Below are 17081 nucleotides of genomic sequence, written 5' to 3'. Positions count from 1 at the left end.
ACAGACCTTTCTTCAACAAGATGCGGCTAGTTCACCAACCCTCCGGGCGGTCATGGGAGCTAGGGAGAATATCAGCCTCCCTCCAGCCCCCGAGCCTATTAAGTGAGGACTGCCTGGTGGTGCTTCCCATTGGCCAACCTAGTATGAAGTCCGTTTTAGTAGAACCTCTGACCAGTAGAGTGGTCTGGGTGTCCTGCACTGTAGCCCCCCTCTGGAGTGCCTGTCCAGTTCCTGTTAGCTTGGCCCAGCACGTGGCTGACAGATGGAGAGTGTCTAAAGGACAAACTTTCAAAATAGTAAGTGTAGAGAGGTACCTTTAAAATTTGAGGAAGACATAAAGGGTTAATATTATTATGGTTCTATACCCAGTGCCTCTAAGATCAGAAGAAATGGAATCCAGAGAATTTTATATAAATTTTCTGGCTTTGAGAAAGCTATAATTTCATTAGGGAGGCAAATCTAATATTGGTATAGCAAACAGTGGGGGAGGGGGGAGAGGAGGCTTGTTAACTTTATTTAGCAAATATCCAAAGCACTTACCACTTTACCAAGTTCATTTACAAATATTAATTTTACTTAATTCTCACCAGAAGCTCTGAAAATAAATTGGATCATTACCTTCTTTTCTGTAGTCGAGGAAACCTGGGTTCAGAAAAGATAAGTAACTTCCCTAGGGTTACACAGCTCGGGGAGGCTGGTGCTCAAATTTTGTTTGATTTGTTTGTTTGTTTTGGGGCCATACTACTGCGGGTGGCTTTAGGGGTTGCTCCAAAGTGGGGATCAGTGTAGTGCTGGGAATAAAACCCAGGGCTTTTGCACTCACTCTAGCCCTTTATTTTTGACATGAATGCCACACAACAAGTTCCATGGTGCTCTGCTCGGGTGGTGTGACAGCAGGCTAGCTAACACCCCAGCAGCAGCGTGTTGTGTTCCAGAGAAGCCTTACTGAACAAAGGCTGTAGTTTCCTGGCCCCTGGAATATCTTGAGGGAACTGGACAGGCACTCCAGAGGGGTGCTATACTGTGGAACACCCAATCCACTCTACTGCAACTCAGAGATTGTAATACAGATGGGGAATTCAAGGGGATGTGAGTAGGACAATCTGATGGGCAGAGGCATCTGTGGGAGGAGCAGAAGGGAGGGATGTCTGCTTCTGCTCAGTCAGGTGGGGTTGCCTTGATAGATCACTGCAGAAATGTATTGTCTCTGAGTGCTGGAAATGCAAAGTCAGCCCAGGGTGACTGCAGGATACCTTTCTTCCCAAGGCTATGAAGCAAAGGTTTGCTACCAGTCTATATGCTTTGCTCGTGCATATCGCTTTCTTTCAATCTTTCGATCTCTCTCTCTCCCTCTCTCTCTTTCTCTCCATGTCTTCCTCCTCTGTGTCTGTGTCCAAATTTCTTCCTCTGATAAGGACAACAGTCATATTGAATTAGAGTCCACTCTTGTGACCTTGTTGTAAGTTAATTGCTTCTTTAAAGATTCTATCTCTGAAACAGAGCTCTGAGTTCCCCAAATTAGGACCTAATGAATTCCTAAGGATACATATGCAGCCATCCAGAGAGAGAATGAGTCAGATTAAAAGGAACTTGAGATTTCAGATTAAAGTTGGTGAGGTAGGAAATTAATAATCCTTTTGCTAATTGGCCATCACCCTGCTTAACACTTTGAGGAAAAGAATATTGATCACCACATTCATGCAACTCATAATAATAACAAGATGGCATCCTTAGTTCTATCCAAGAGTGCAGCTGAATTCCAGAAGTCTGACTGACTCAGCCTTTGGTCCATTGGCTGCATATGATACACCCTGGTGCTGGATAAATTCCAGTTAAGGGATAAATGCTAGAGCTTTCTTGGCTTCTGATACCCCCAGACACTGTCTGGGATGTCTGGCCCAGATATATATTTCAACAAAGGGAAATAAGGGATTGACAGCAGTTGATGAGTTCTCTGACCTTGGGTAATGAGCTTCTCAGCCAAGTTCCAGAATGAATATCTGGCATTTCTCTTAGCTTAGCCAGCCGTCCCTACCCACAGTCACCACAGGACATTACAAACCCCCATTCCAGCACTGGTGTCAAAACTGTTTTGGGTAACCAAAGATTTCAGAGATAGGTATCTCTCTCCATTTCCATTCAGCTGGACCCCTTGTTCCCTCACATGGAGCTTCGCTCTAATGTCCCTCAATCAGCCATGAGACCAAAAAATAAAGCTTAAGGAGCAAAACCAAGTATTTTGTATATAATTAGTTCTCCATACTTCTCCTCCCAGTTCCAGGGAAGGAAGGAGAATTAGAGAGTAAAGGAAGGTATGCCTTTGCCTACTGTGGTCTATGTAAGTTGATTTCTAAGTAGACTTAGTGATTAGTTTTCCTATGACAACACTAAGGATGCTCTCACTGTCAAATCTAGGTCCCAATATTCTTTCTGAAGTCTTTTAAAAAAATTTAATCACTGTGGGTGAGTTTAAGCAAGCATTGCAGCATGTTTGCATCATGATGACTAAATGACATCTAATTTCTTTTTCTGAAAAACATGGGTCTCTGCATATACTGTGACTGCTAGGAGCTGACTCACCAGTTGGAGATTTGGTTTAAACAGTATAAGAAGATTTGGTTTAAACAGTTTAAGGAGATTCGGTTTAAACAGTATAAGGTGCTGATTGGAAGGACTTGGTAGTTTTGTAGAGAAGATAGTGTGCTATGGGCCTACTCTTCCTCAGATGACTGCACCTGTAGAAACACTGATCTATGCAGCTTTCCAAGTATTATCTGGCATTTCATGGGAAACTCCTAAATTTTAGTAAATAAATCTCTCAGAGAATTTATGAACACAAACATACCAGGAATAGTAATATTGACAATCACTTATATATCTAATGCTCCTCTCCCAAGAATAATTTGTGTGATTTCCACTTTTAGGAGATTACCCCATATTAGAAATGGCTTGATAGAATACCCCAAAATCCTTACAACAGTTGTCCAAGCATATCAGGAGGAAACATTGATTACCGTTTGACGGTAATTATGTACCTCTCTTGAGATTTAGATATCATCCTACTAAAAAACAGCCAAACAAGACTTGTCAATAAAATAGATGTTTTTGAGGAGTGGAAAGCAATAATTAAAGATATTATAAGTTGTTAACAAGATGCAGTTTCTAACGATTCATTGTAGTCATTGATGATATTGCTAAAAATGTAATAAATTTCATGGTGATTTAATAAAAAAATTTAAAGGAAGAGATATAAAGACTTAGTACCAAGGAAAAAATATAATATATCCAATACCTATAAAGGCATCTAGTCTTTAATGTATAGGAATGACTTTATAGCTAGTTGTTCATACACATACAAATTTTATTTTCTTTAGAATTTTCTCAGCAATAGCCAGGGGGCCCAGATACCCATATTATATCCATCATATCTATAATAGCAAAATTATAAAATCAAAAAGTGACTTTCTCTCTAAAATTCTTCTTTCTTCACCTCTCTATATCCGTAGAATGGGTATTTTATACTCAAAGTGTATGTAATTCTGACATAAACTGCAAATGAAAGCAAGGTTCTCCTCTCAGCCCATTGCTCTCAGACAAATGTATACACAGAAACCAAATTTTCTTCACCTTCCTTCTACCCAGTTCATCCTATGGCCCTTTAAGCATTGCTGGGTGCCTCCTTGAAGGTCACAACCACCACTAGGATCAGCAGCACTGCACTCTCCGACTCTTCTCGGCTGAGAATTGTCCAAAGGGAGGCCCATATCTTCTGAGCACTGATTTGGAGGCCTCTATAAATTATGAGGGGATGGGGAGATAAATCAAAAGGACGTTTTCATTTACACACAGGAGGCCTTAGCTCAATCCCCAGCATTCCATGGTTCTATGAGGACAAGCAGGAGCAACTCCCAAGCACTGAACTAGAAGTCCCTATGTACCACTGGAATGGCCCACAATTCCAGCACCTCCACCAAAAAAAAAAAATCAAGTATGATCCTGCCATCTGAGTAATGAAACACTAATTATATTTCTATCCATGCTATTCCCTTGGGTGCTTTATGTGATAAACAATCACAGATTAATGGCGCTAATATGGAATATACAGTTCATACCAGTTGAGATATTTTCACTTTAGCAAGGAACATTCAGCTATATTACCCAAAGAGCAAACCTCGTAGGGACCACGGCTCAACCTCAAAGGAGATCATTTAGATGCTCTTCAATTCACTCTTCACACAGGTGGCTGCAGCCTTGGCCACATGAAAACAAGTACCAGTCAAGTTCCATTAGATGTTAAATACCCATAGTTTCTCTAGGTCTTGCTATCACCTTAAAATTATTACCTGAGATTAAGGCTTTCAGAATTTTTCTCCCTATGTACAAATTACTTTGAAAGTCCACTTAAAAGGAATTTAGCAGGAAGAGAGCTTAAATGGTAGAACGTATGCCTAGCTTATTCATGTTCCTGAGATTAATCCCCAGTATCACGAAATAAATAAATAAAAAGAAAATAGAAGCAAATTAGCAACTTCTTTGCCAGTATAAATAGATTAAATATACAATATATGTATATACATGTAGGTTTGAGGCAGTTAGTGAATTTATTGGGTCAAACTGAATGTGTCAATTTGACTTTTGGTCAACAAAAGTACCATTAGATTGATAGGTTCTTTCACTATCTGCAAGTGACCCCACCTTAGATAAGTGAGAGAGCCTTTGAATCCCCTATAGCTGAGGAAGAGATAAGGTTACCAGACCATTGGGTTGGGGTCCAGGAAGACACCAATGCTATAGTTATAGTGAGCAGTTATTCATGTTGGACCTTTAGAGAGGGTTCCTTTCTTAGGAGACATCAGGGACAGGAGCAGCTCCTCTGGGGGTGTCCTCTCCCCAAGGCTATTAACCATGCACATGAGTACAATCACCTCTAGGAGAGTAATTCTCCCTCCCCAGGGTTCATTATTTGTTTCTTTTTGTTAATTCATGTGAGTTGGGATTCTGGTTCTGTTTTGTTATGTTTTCTTATATGTTTGGGTTCATTGTTGTTTTTTTTTAATATTTTTAAGTTTATTTTTTGAGATGGAAATGTATTGTTCTGTGTAAAAGCTGAGTTATTTGTTTCTTTCTTTTGCCCATGGCTGACTGCATGCTCTCTATTGATGTCTTGTTCCTGGTTCTTGACACTGACCATCTTGTCTATGAAAGGAGGCACTCCAGCGAGCTTGCTTGATCAGAAGAAAGGGAAGTTTGCTTGGTTTAGTCACTCCACAGAAACCCATGGTAATGTTCCCCTGTGCTCTATGTGTGTAAATGTGTAATAGTACATACTGAATTAGATGGTAGGGTACTATCTTGGCGGCTGTGATGCTATGTGTTGAGTGTGTATGTGTGTGTGTGCTATGAGAGAGAGAGAGAATAGTAACCTGTTCCATACTAAGCTCTGTGCCTTATCATAACTTCACATGATTATGTCAGCAGACATGACAATCAGCAGCTGCTATGCCTTGTTGGAACCCCTCCTTCAAGAAGTGCCAATCAAGAATAAAATTGCTATAAATGCCAACTAGATGTTCTTGCTGACAGGGGCTTGATTTAAAAGGCAATACGTTTCCAACTAATGCCTCACTTCTAATTTGATTGTATTTCAAGCCTAGCGCCCCAAGTACCATCATATCATTCCACTAGCACATAAGGGGCTCTCTGGGAGCAAAATGTCAGATAGCTGTTTATACACAGCTCAGCTCTTTAAATAACAATGCTTGAAGAATTAAAGTAAACATGTCAGAGATGAAGTTGAATTAAAAGATGCCAAGCTTTTCGATGTTATGGATATTTGCTCAGAGTGGCTGAAGCAAGAAACCCTGTAATGTACAGGAGGTCTCTCTACAGTCCCCAGCAATAAAACCACCCCAAGTCTGTTTCACTTAGCAGTTCCCTCAACTTGGGCTTCAAAAGGAAAGTAAATGCCACAAAATTCAGTACCACCATTTGGTTATTAACCACCCTCCTCTGATATTCCTAATTCAGCTGTAAGGACTGCATCTCATCTTGGAGCCTTAAGGGAGTTGATTGATATATATGAGTGCAGAGAAGTTGACATAATGCAGAGCTGTACCATTGTAGTCCATTCCACAACCTACCCAGACACATTGCATGATTTTGAACATCAGATCTTGTCCCTTCCCAAGACTTCTCGTTCCTTTCCCTGGAAGTAAAGGAGACAAGTTAGAACCACAAATAGTCTAACGTTTCATACAGCTCCAAGCATCTTTGAAATGATAGATTTTTGCCCATTGTAAAGGAGACTTGAGTGATTAGTTTCCTTAGGCACAGCAAACATCTGGGAAGCTGTGGGTTTTCTATTCACATCTTCCATGCTCCTGAATCTATTCTTGACAAACCAGCTTATATTTATCCAAAAGAAAAGAAACTGGAAACTATTTCTCATCCATCAACACTATCTACCCAAGCGGTTGAAGTATTGTCCAGATCTGTGATAGTCCCATTGATGCCACATTGTCTCATGCTATACCCTCACTAATTATAGTCTGCTGGGGGCTAGTGAGTTTCTCAACATAAATATAAGTTCCATTATGCAAGAACTGAGATAAGTCTGATAGTGTAAGGGATACTCAGAAGAACCAGGGTTGGCAAAAATAAAGAAGTCTTGTTGACATACCGAAAGGATAATATTATGTGAAGAATTCACTTGATTCAAACATTTATTCTAATAAAAAATAATAAAATAATGACTTCTTCTAAGCCACCAAGCTGTGTCTCAACTTAAGAAAACACCTGTGACTAAGGAAATTCAGCTCACTGTATCTTGGGAGGAGATAGAAACGTGATTAAGCAGGTTGACTTTAATAGAAGGGAAATCACGTGGGGTATGGAGAAAGAGCTAAAATACAGCCAGTCAGGCTTGTATGTGGCTCATCCAGCACACCATATGGTCTCCTGAGCCCACCAGGAATGATCCCAGAGTGCAGATCCAGGACTAAGCCCTGAGCACAGCTGGGAGAGGCAAAAATGGTGGGTATTATAGTTTTTGCAGTTTCTCTTCAGGCCACTTTAAACTTAATTGGGCAGATTCTTCATAGTTCTTGATTTTCTGCTGTGCTTGTCTGAATCTTAGGACATGATCCTGGCCATAAACATTCATTTCGAGTTCTCTATTTCAGATATAGTCCTATTTGTAACTGACTCAGGACTTAAGTGTGCTATAGGCAGAGGCAGTTCTCCAAATTTGTCTACTAGTTCATGAAAAAGGAAATGCCCTTTCTTCAACTGACTTGGATGCTGATCTTGGAGGTCGAGTCCCTTAGAATGGGTGTGCTTAAAGAAATAAGGATAATTTTCAAACACCATGGAAGCTCTTCTCAAAAGTAGCAGACATACATCGAATGCTAACTCAACTTCCCAAGGCCGTAACAATGAAGGCAGGGAAAAGACTCAGGATTTAGCATCTCTGGATGCCTCCCATCAGTTCAATCGCCAGGTTGTCCTAGATTTTCACCTAAATTCCCCTGAGTTTAGTGTTTTATGAGCGCCACCTTACCCTCGGTAAGTAGCAGGCATGCCAGATGAGGAAATAAAAAACCCGGCCAGGTCAGTGCCAGTGCCTCAACATCCTCCCAGCAGCTCCCCAGTGCCTACCATCAGATACTCCTCAGACCCTCGCCACCCGCATAGCACTCCACCTTGATTGGGCATGTTGCAGTCTAATGCCTCTCTCCTTTTCCTCCCCACCCACAATGTCTTGCAGTGAGCATGCCCACAAGTGAGACGGAATCGGTCAACACAGAAAATGTGGCTGGAGGTGACATCGAGGGAGAAAACTGTGGGGCCAGGCTGGCGTGAGTAGGCATGGGCAAGCCCCGGGGGCGGGGCGGGAGGAGCCATCCTGGGGGTGCAGGCAGGGAAGCTGGAATCAGAAAGGGTTGGATCGTCATCACTGGGAGGGCAGAGAACAGAGCCTACAGCAAGAAACAAGCCTCGGGCAGTGGCCTGTTTGAGGAGAAGGGGGCCCTGGGTGCAGCAGGGGTTGAGGGGAGGCTTCAGTTGAGGTCGTTCTTCAATTCTGCACTTCTGTGAGGGTTTGCATCTCGGGATTTCCAGCCCCTTCCATCCTATCAGAGAAAGAAACGGGGCGGGGGTGACTCTGAAGTCTGTTTCCTTCCAGCCCTTCTCACCCCTTTCCCATAAGTCTGCTGTGTTAGGGTAATTGGGTTCTGCTAACTATCATTTCCATTCTGATTAATGTGACCTGGAAGGAAAGCAAACAGGTAAGAAAATGCACTGGAGATGACAAACATGTTGGTCCTCATCTGCGATTTTGAGTTTGTTCTTCATGTAGGGAGGGGAAACTGAGGTAGCTGAAATGCAAACTTGAGTAACGAAAAATGCATGCGGTTCCATATCTCCTCCAACAGAGCGTTCATGTCCTCCCTTTTCCTGGCTCTGTGGAGCTGACTTTGGCCTCAGATTGAGCCAGTTCAAGGACTTTGGCCTCAGACTGAGCCAGTGTCAAAAGGCATCATTTCCATAGAAATGATCCCAATCACCCATTCCATCCAATTTTTAAAAAGGGGATGAGCTGTCCCTAGGGATCTTTTCCTCAAGAAAAAAAAATGGAAAAAAAAACTGGTTAAAAAATAATCAAAACTGCTGGCTTTGTTACTTCCGGATCTCGAATGCCAAGTCCAAAGATGAACGCCGTGTTCTACTAGAGTCACACTGACCTTGAAAATGAGGCCTCTGGCCTTTGGGACTTGGGAATTGTTTTTCCTTTTGCCTTGGAGGCTTGAGAGCTGCAAACCCCCACGTCGCAGCAGCCCCAGATACACTGAGTTTCTAAATAACCCTGGAATGAAAAGGCTGGCAGAAGATGCCTCTAGACCAAGAGCGGCCAGCCTGGAGAAGTCCTCCAAGTCAAAGGAGAAGGCAAAACCAGACTCAGGCACTGATCAACCCTCATAACTTCTGTCTGCTGGGGGATGTGGGGCCTTTGATATCATTCACTCTGACAGTGGCACCAGGGAGTCTGTACCACAGATCTCTCAGCATTGTTGGGAAGCAATTATTGTCAAAATGCTGTTAAAATATGGGGCTAATTACAATTTTAAGCAGCAGTCCCTCTTTTTCTCTTCCTTTCTTCTGGAACTATACAAAACAAGAACTCGCATTTCTGGAAGTGGGCCCCAGACAGCCACGCTGGGCAGAGGTGAATGGCAAGCTTTCAGGGGCATCATTCTAGGTTTTTCTGTTGTTTTGACATGAAGAGAATGGTTGGAAAGAAGATAATCTAGGACTCGGCATTGACTTTTGGACTTGGCTCAAGTTGTTGACCAGAAGGGACTAGGGGGCAATTACCAGGGTGTTTTTCAGCCTGGAAGCTCTGTTGGAGAACGTAATTATGCCACGTAGAGGGAAACTGGCATCTTGCATGTATCTGGCATTTCCTTGCTTTGAGAGCCCTGTAAAAATGTTCCCTGTTATCTCCATGAATGTCCACACTTGGGTACCCACAATGTACATGTAAAACACCTAATCTCCATACCATAATTACCCTATGAACTTTAAAACTTCATGGGCCAAAGAGAACTTAATGGGCTAGAACATGTGCTTTCCATGCCCAAGACCCAAGCTTTTATCTCCAGCATCTCCAAGTACCACCAGGGTGAACTCCTGAGCACTAAACCACAGATATCCCATAAGTACCATCAGGTTTTGTATAAAAAATTAAGTTCTGTTTTTTCCCCCACTGCTCAGTCCCCCATCTTTTGCTCTATTTCAGACAATGGTAGTTTAGGACGGTCAGCATTCTCACTGGAGAAATAGTGCTCAAATCAAATAAACGGGGGGCCGAGTATAGTGGAATGACGGTGAAAGGCTAGTATTTTTGAAGCTGAGTTAATAGATTTGTGTAGTTAGATGAGGATCATCAATCCCTGGGAGGGCAATATATAATTAGAAGGCCTAACAAGAGTGGTTCCTGAAAGGGGTCAGAGGGAAAATAATTGTGGTGGGGTATTTGGGTGGGTCAGAGGTACCTGGGTAGGGAAGATGAAGAGGAAGGAGCCATTAGCCATTCAAGCTGAAGATAGGAAATGATAAGGATGCTGAACTCAAATTCAAGCAAGGTCCCAATTGGAGGAGCTTTGCAGATTCAATTGGGCCTTGACATTCAACAGGATATGGAAATCCTTATGCTAAAGAAGGATAGATCAGCACAGATAAGATTACCAGTTTTATGCTGACTCTATGGGATAAGGATGGTTATGGGATAAGGATGGTTCACAGAAGAATGGCAAAGACTGGACCTTGGGAATCAGACCCACACAGAAATAGGGACAAAGAGGGTTGAGGGAAACAGACAACAAACAAGAGGGAGAGGAACATGCAAGGGGAAGCTACTGCTACACTCATTCAACACCATGCCTGCTTGATACCGGGCATTGGTGCTGGATAGCAGAGAGCAAATCAGAGCCATCTCATTGGAGCTATAATATCCTCTAAGTAAATGAGTAATAATTGGGATATCTATGAAGAGAGAAGATTAACTATAATATTAGGTTGGTAACAGAAGGATGGACTCAGTTTAGACTGGATGGCTGGGATAAGCTTTTATGTAGAGTAAAAACAAGCCAGCAACTGGGTTGAATATATGTATGTATATATATATATGTATATATATATGTATATATATACATATATATATGGTGAGGTGAATAGTAAGGAAGGATGTTGCAAACAGAACAAGTGGGTTTCAAACCCTTTTTGTGGAGCTGAAACGATACCAGTCCAGCTGAGGAGGTGGGTAAAAAGGGCAGGGAGGACAGGTTGGAGATGGATAGAGCCTCGTAAACTGGACATAACAATCTCTATCATCATTAAAAGAGTACGTGAAGTCATTAAGCTTGAGATGCCAGGAAATTGACTCTGGGTAGGGAGGTTTATTTCATTAATGGTACATTCTTAACAGATCCCTTTGGTGTTCAGAAAAGAATGGATAGAACGGTGGCCCTGAGGGAAGTAGGTCGAAGTGGCAAGTGGTCCCAATAGCACCACTCACTTGTGGCATGGTGGCAACTTGAGAGATCAGGAACAAGTAGGTCCGTTCTTTCTGCATTCTAGAGCTCAAGCCAAAGGGAGTTGAGGGCTCACTGAATGTGGAAAGTGGAAGGGGAAGGAGCAGTGGTAGAAAGTCGGCACAGGGCTCCCACTCAAGAGGTGAGGCCAAGGAAGGAAGAGGAAGCAATGGAGAATACAAAGCCACTGCCAAGTAATGCCTTGTTTTATTTCATCAGAGTAAAAACCAGGCAGTCTTGAAAGCTACATAGGAACCAATGAAAAGGCATAAGATAAAGGATCTGGGAGTGAATTCTTCCCCGAAGGAAACACTTCTATGAGGAAAGCGGGAGAAGACTTTCAGTACACAGTATGAGGCAGAGTAGGATAGTATGGGGTGAAATAGGCAGGGAGAGATGGGATGAGGGTATCCTAGATAAGGTAGGTTAGGGCAGAAAATGGTAGGGCAGGATAGGACAGGGTAGATTAGGATAGAGTGGGGGTGGTGAAGTGGGGTAGGTAGGGAGAAGTAGGGTAGACTCAGAGAGCAGGGAAGGATAGGACAGGAGAAGGAAGGGTAGGGAAGGAGAGGAGGGTAGGTGAATCAGGACAGGATGGGGGGGTTAGGTAGGGGAGATTAGGGTAGCAGAGGAACAGTACATGCCTCACAGGAGCACGAAGAATCTTGAGGTCACTCCTGAGGGCTTATAAGACTTTGAGCAGGTGTGCAAACCAACTGGAAGAAGCATTACCCTCACCTGGAACAGTCTAGTGTGTGGAATGGTGCCTTACCTACCTGCCCCTTTCCCCAGCTCACTTACTGACACAGTGCAGAGTGTGACCTTTCAAGAAGTGAAAGGTTGCCAAGCAATGAGATCCCTAATTTTGATGAAGTGGGTTCCTGAACTTGACCCCAACCTGTATCAAGAAGAATGGTGGAATCAAGGCATGCAGAACCCACCAAGTTTTAGCCTCAGCTCTCCGAGAGCTGGGTGTTTTTTGTCTCAGACACATGTCACTTGTGGGTGCTTGCATAATAGATGCTTTGAATGGGATGCACGTTTCAGACTCATGGAGCCTAAAATTATATTTTTTTACTGCCTGAGAACAGCAACAACAACAAAAGTCAGTCTTGAAGTGTTGTGTCTGCGGTTATGGATCAGGATTTGTAACTAAGCCGAAAATAAAGACCTGCCCTATCTCCTCTTTTTTAGAATGTGCTAGAATGCCAAGGGAAGACCCATAGCTGAAACAAGGATCTCATTTCCAACCTTGATCCTCCCTGGTGCCCACGCCGCAGAATCATTTTCTTGGGAGACACAAACACCAGTTTTTTGTTTCCCCATCGGTGCATGCTTGGGCTGGGAGAGAGGAGGGAGGGAAGAGCCTGTGATCTGCCTCGAAAGGCACCCCAGAGAGGATTGCAGACACACATCTGAGAGAAGGCCTGGAGCCAGGACACGCTTAGTAAACGGAGTCACAAGGCCTGTGACTTCGAGCCATCACTTAGGCTTGGGTTTAACTCTCCAATCCTAGGGAGACCCCTGAAAACCCCAAGTTCGGCAAGGCCCTGCTGAAGGAGATAGGGCCCCGGATTCCCTATCACCCAATTATCAGCTGGAAAACATTTGTTTCCCCCATTAAACAGAGGCTCTAAATAAAAACGCTGCCCTTGGCTCCTGGTCCCCCTCCCACACGCTTTGTTAACATGTGATTAAACCCTCCAGCCCGAGCAGGCAGTCTTTGGGGGTGGGAAAAGGTTATTAGCTAGCGGTTCCGAACAGTAAAGGCACTTGGCTCAGATTCTCAGTGCCCCAGAGATATAATTATCTCATGCTTGATGGCTTTGCCACCTGTCACATCTTCTGGTTTAATTTTTTTAATAAAAAAATAACGAGAGGGGTTGTTTTCTTGCTCTGTGGCAGAGCTGGCTTCTCACAGAGCTGGGACAGCATGGGCTTGTAGCAGATGCCTCCCCAACCCTCCTCTCCGTTTTCTCCCTGCTCTGCTCTGGTCTCTGCTCCCTGCTTCACCCATGTCTGGTCAGCGTCCAGCCTTTCTGCTTATCACATGTGTATTGAATTGGGGCCACCTGAAACCTCTCTACTTCATATCAACAAACCTTCGGATGTTGCCTCGGTGATTTTTGCCTCAATGCTTACATTCTCCTCTCTCTCTCTCTCTCTCTCTATTTCTCTCTCTCCTCTCTCTCTCTCTCTCCTTTCTCTGGCTCCCTTTGTCTTTCTCTCCCCTCTCTCTGGCTCTCTCCCTCTATCCCATTCTCTCTGTCTCTTTCTCCCTCTCTATCCTTTCTCTCAGTCTCTCTTTCCTCTGTCTCTGTCTCTCCCTTTCTATCCATTTCTCTCTGTCTCTTTCTTCTTTGTCTCTCTGCCTCTCTCTCTGTCTCTCTCCTTCCCTCTCTCTTCCACTCCTCTCCTCTTTACTTCTCCCTCAGCTTCCTATAGGACCTCCTATATGAGCTAGAAAACCTTCTGAAGGTTCTGCCTTTCGCTGGATCCATATTCCCACACAACAACCTAAGCTGGCCCCTAGCACACCTGTCAGTGCTTTTGTGCTTCTAGACCCAGAGTCCCAGGTCCTTAGACTGCACAGGACTGTCAGCAGGGGGACTGTTTCTTTAGCCCAGGTTGCAGTGCTTGGTTAGACTTCTTGTAACCTCTTAGGTTCTAGCAGGCTCCTCCTGTTTATTCTCACTTCCTTCCTACGCATGGGCCAGCCCCTGTTGAGGCAGTATCGGAGACTCCTGCCTTTGTGTTCTGGCTGGTGAGTCTCCTATCCTCAGAGGAGGCCATCCTCTCCTTCTCCTGCCTTCTCGAAGGGCAGCATTCCTAGCATCCTAGCACCCTGCTTCACTAGCCTCATGGGATCTACAGGGCTGAGAACAAGCACTCTCCACTCCAGGAGTTTTGTCTTTGTTTCAAAGCTACTAGACATGTAGACTGTGTGTCCATTGAACCAGCTCTCAGTCTCCACATCTGTACACCAATTTACCAGGAGGGGTCCTATCTCCAAAATTGTTCTGATGCCCTCTACACATCTCCCCAGACTCAGGCATTGTCACTCAGACCAAAGGTTCTCTGGGACTATTGAACGACGGGGGAAAGTGTGTGTGTCATTTGGTAACACTACCCTCCCTTTTTCTGTTTCAGTCACCGAATCTCCAAATCCAAGTTCAGGTAAGTGAGATGCATGCTTCTGCCCCTTTGCCCACCTCCATCCCCAGCTCAATCCCAGATCCCCTGTAGAGGGCTAGAGGTAACAGCCTCCAGGAGGGACAGTAAAGAGAAGGTGGCTCTTCTACGGGGGAAGTTATTGTGTCTGTGCTGAAGAAGTGGGGTTAGAGCAACAGTACGGGAGGTACGGCCTTTGCCTTGCATGTGGCTGACTTGGGTTCAATCCCCAGCATCCCATAGGGTCCCCTGAGAAGTTCCAGGGATAAGCCCTGAGTAGCATTGGGTATGACCCCCCACACACAACAAACAAACAAACAAACAAAAGTGTCCTGGGTAAAATCAGGCAGATGCTTCTCAGAGGTTGTGAGGCCTGATGATTCTCCCTCCCTGAAAAGATAAAGTTCAGTGAAAAGAGGTAAAACGTGAATGTTTGCTACAGCACATACACCGTGTGTCTCCAGTGATTGGCGCATGCTCCGTTTCTGCCACATTGGCTCTTTGTGCTCTAAGATTTTCTTTTCAGAAACTCAAACTAAGTGCCTGTTCAGGGGTAGGCTGTTGGTATGTGTGCTGAATAAGTAAATACACGGATGCATGCAGTGAAGATGTGAATTAACTTCCACAACATTGTAGGTGCTAAAACGTATTGGTTGATTTTATTTCATAATTGATCTAATCTTTCTTCTCTGCTCTTACCTACTATGTAGCCAGAGCATAAATAACAAACAATAAATCTTAGTCCAGCTGGGAAACTGTAACCCAGCCCTGTATTGTGAATAGTTCCTTCAGGTAAAATGTTTGGACTACATGTTTCTTTGCCCCAGCTCCTCTCCAGGATGGAACTAGATGCATAGGGTGGAGTAAGGGTGTACGGGTAGAGAATGGGGTTGGGGAGAGACTTTGAGATCACAGGAAATAAGAAAATGAAGATAAGGCCTGGTGAGGGCTGGTCCAAGAACGGTCCTGCATCCTCTGTCTTTGCAAAACTGTGGCTGCCTTGACTGAGCTGCACTCCTGAGCTGTGCTCGGTCCACCTGGTTTGGGAATCCACCACAGGGGTCCATGGGCTTCTATCCTTTGCCTCTGGTCTTGAAATCTATACTTCTGCTCTCTGACCCTAGAGCAGTTTTGTGCACGGTCACTAGCAGCTCCATAACTCACCTGAGTACCTGGCACTTTTGGGTCATCACACACCAGAGTGATCTATAATGATGTGTAGACTATGGCAGGCTTGCTTCTCTACCTGCTTCCCATCACTGTCTCCATGCCAGCCGAGACTGAGCTCCAAGACAAATACTGACATTCTCCCACATGCCTGAAAACCCTCACATCCAGTCGAGTGTCCCTGTGCCTCCCCATGGCTATATGAGCAACCCTCTTACAGTCTTTTAAGAATTGGAAATCAGAAACTAAGAAATAAATCAAGGTATTGGTGGGCTTAAAAAGATAGTACAGTGGGTATGGTGCTTGCCTTGCACGTGACCACCCCAAGTTCAGTCCTTGGAACTACACATGGTCCCGCAAGCATTGCCAGGAGAGACTCTTGAGCACAGACTCAGAAATAAAACCTGATCACTGATGGATGCAGCACACCTCCATCCCCCCGGAACATCAAGATGTTGGATTCTTACTATCCTGTACTTCTGACACCTCTCCCTACCTTCTGGAGTTCCACTGGGGCTGGAACATGTAGCTTTACTCCATCTTCTCTGTCAAGGAAATCAAGACCTCCTTCCTTTAGATAAAAAACTAGAGAATGTCCACCAGGTTCAGACTTTACTCCATGAAAGAGAGCTCTAGAAATGCTTTTAAAAGTCCTTTTTCTCTTAACCAAGTTTAGGTTTTGCTCCTTTATTCCAACATCTGGAGAAGTGGGACTGATTAGGAATTTAATAAGTATTTTTCTGAGGAAATGAATGCTTAAATGAGTAAGTAGTTTTGGCTCTTTGAGGCAATAGGACAATGTGAACTGTCTGTCCTCCCATTGTTCATCAATTTACTCGAGCGGGCCCAGTAACGTCTCCATTTTTGAGACTTTGTTGTTACTGTGTTTGACATATTGAATATGTCATGGGTAGCTTGCCAGGCTTTGCCGTGCGGGCAAGATACTCTCAGTAGCTTCCTGGGCTCTCTGAGAGGGGTGGAGGAATCGAACCTGGCTCGGCCTGGCCAGCCACGTGCAAGGCAAACGCTCTACTGCTGTGCTATCGGACAGCCCAAACTGAAAAAGCATTTTGTGCTTCTGACAGCTCCCAAACCCCAACAAAAATCAGAGCAAGTTTATATAAAAATACATTTGAAAATATTTCTAAACTCTTATTCTCATTGCATGAAAATAAGTGAACCTGAGTGAATGAATAAATAAGTGAACACAATATGGACCCTCGCTAGTGAGAGACTGCCTAGTAGATGCTAGAAATTTTGCTTTATCCAGAGATCTATGGTCTAACTGGTGCTTTTGAAAACATTAAGAAACAGTGAGTAGTCTCCCTAAGCTTCTGGAATATCTCTTTGGTGTGGATACGTTCACCTTAGAGATTTGTTCTGGGAAGCAGACATTTGACCCCTGGGGAGAACAGCCCCTAGGAGAACAGATGCAGCAGAAACACAGAGGGCAGTGGCGGGAGCAATAGTGTCGCAGGTAGGGCTCTTGCCTTGCAAATAGCTGACCTGGGTTCAATGGTTCCTCGAGTGCCCCGGGAATAATCCCTGAGTGCGGAGCCAGGAGTAACCTCTGATCACCACTGGCCCAAAGCAGACTAAAACAGAATGAAAAAGAAATAGAGAGGGCAGACTTTCTATATCCAAAAGGTTTTT

At 44.1% G+C, this 17081-nt stretch overlaps 1 protein-coding gene across 3 annotated transcripts in view; it reads left to right on the top strand.

Annotated features, from left to right (window-relative positions):
- Positions 1-17081, top strand: part of CACNA1C (calcium voltage-gated channel subunit alpha1 C) — a 784718-nt gene that overhangs the window by 619368 nt on the left and 148269 nt on the right. For all 3 annotated transcript variants that reach the window (XM_056117829.1, XM_056117830.1, XM_056117828.1), the window contains exons 10-11: positions 7766-7856; positions 14241-14267. In XM_056117829.1, coding sequence (XP_055973804.1) covers positions 7766-7856; positions 14241-14267 — 118 coding nt within the window. The remainder of the gene's footprint in view (positions 1-7765; positions 7857-14240; positions 14268-17081) is intronic.

Source organism: Sorex fumeus, unplaced genomic scaffold (genome assembly GCF_029834395.1).
Source record: "Sorex fumeus unplaced genomic scaffold, SorFum_2.1 ptg000036l, whole genome shotgun sequence".
In the NCBI taxonomy this organism is placed as follows: domain Eukaryota; kingdom Metazoa; phylum Chordata; class Mammalia; order Eulipotyphla; family Soricidae; genus Sorex; species Sorex fumeus.
This window is presented reverse-complemented; position numbering and strand designations above follow the sequence as displayed.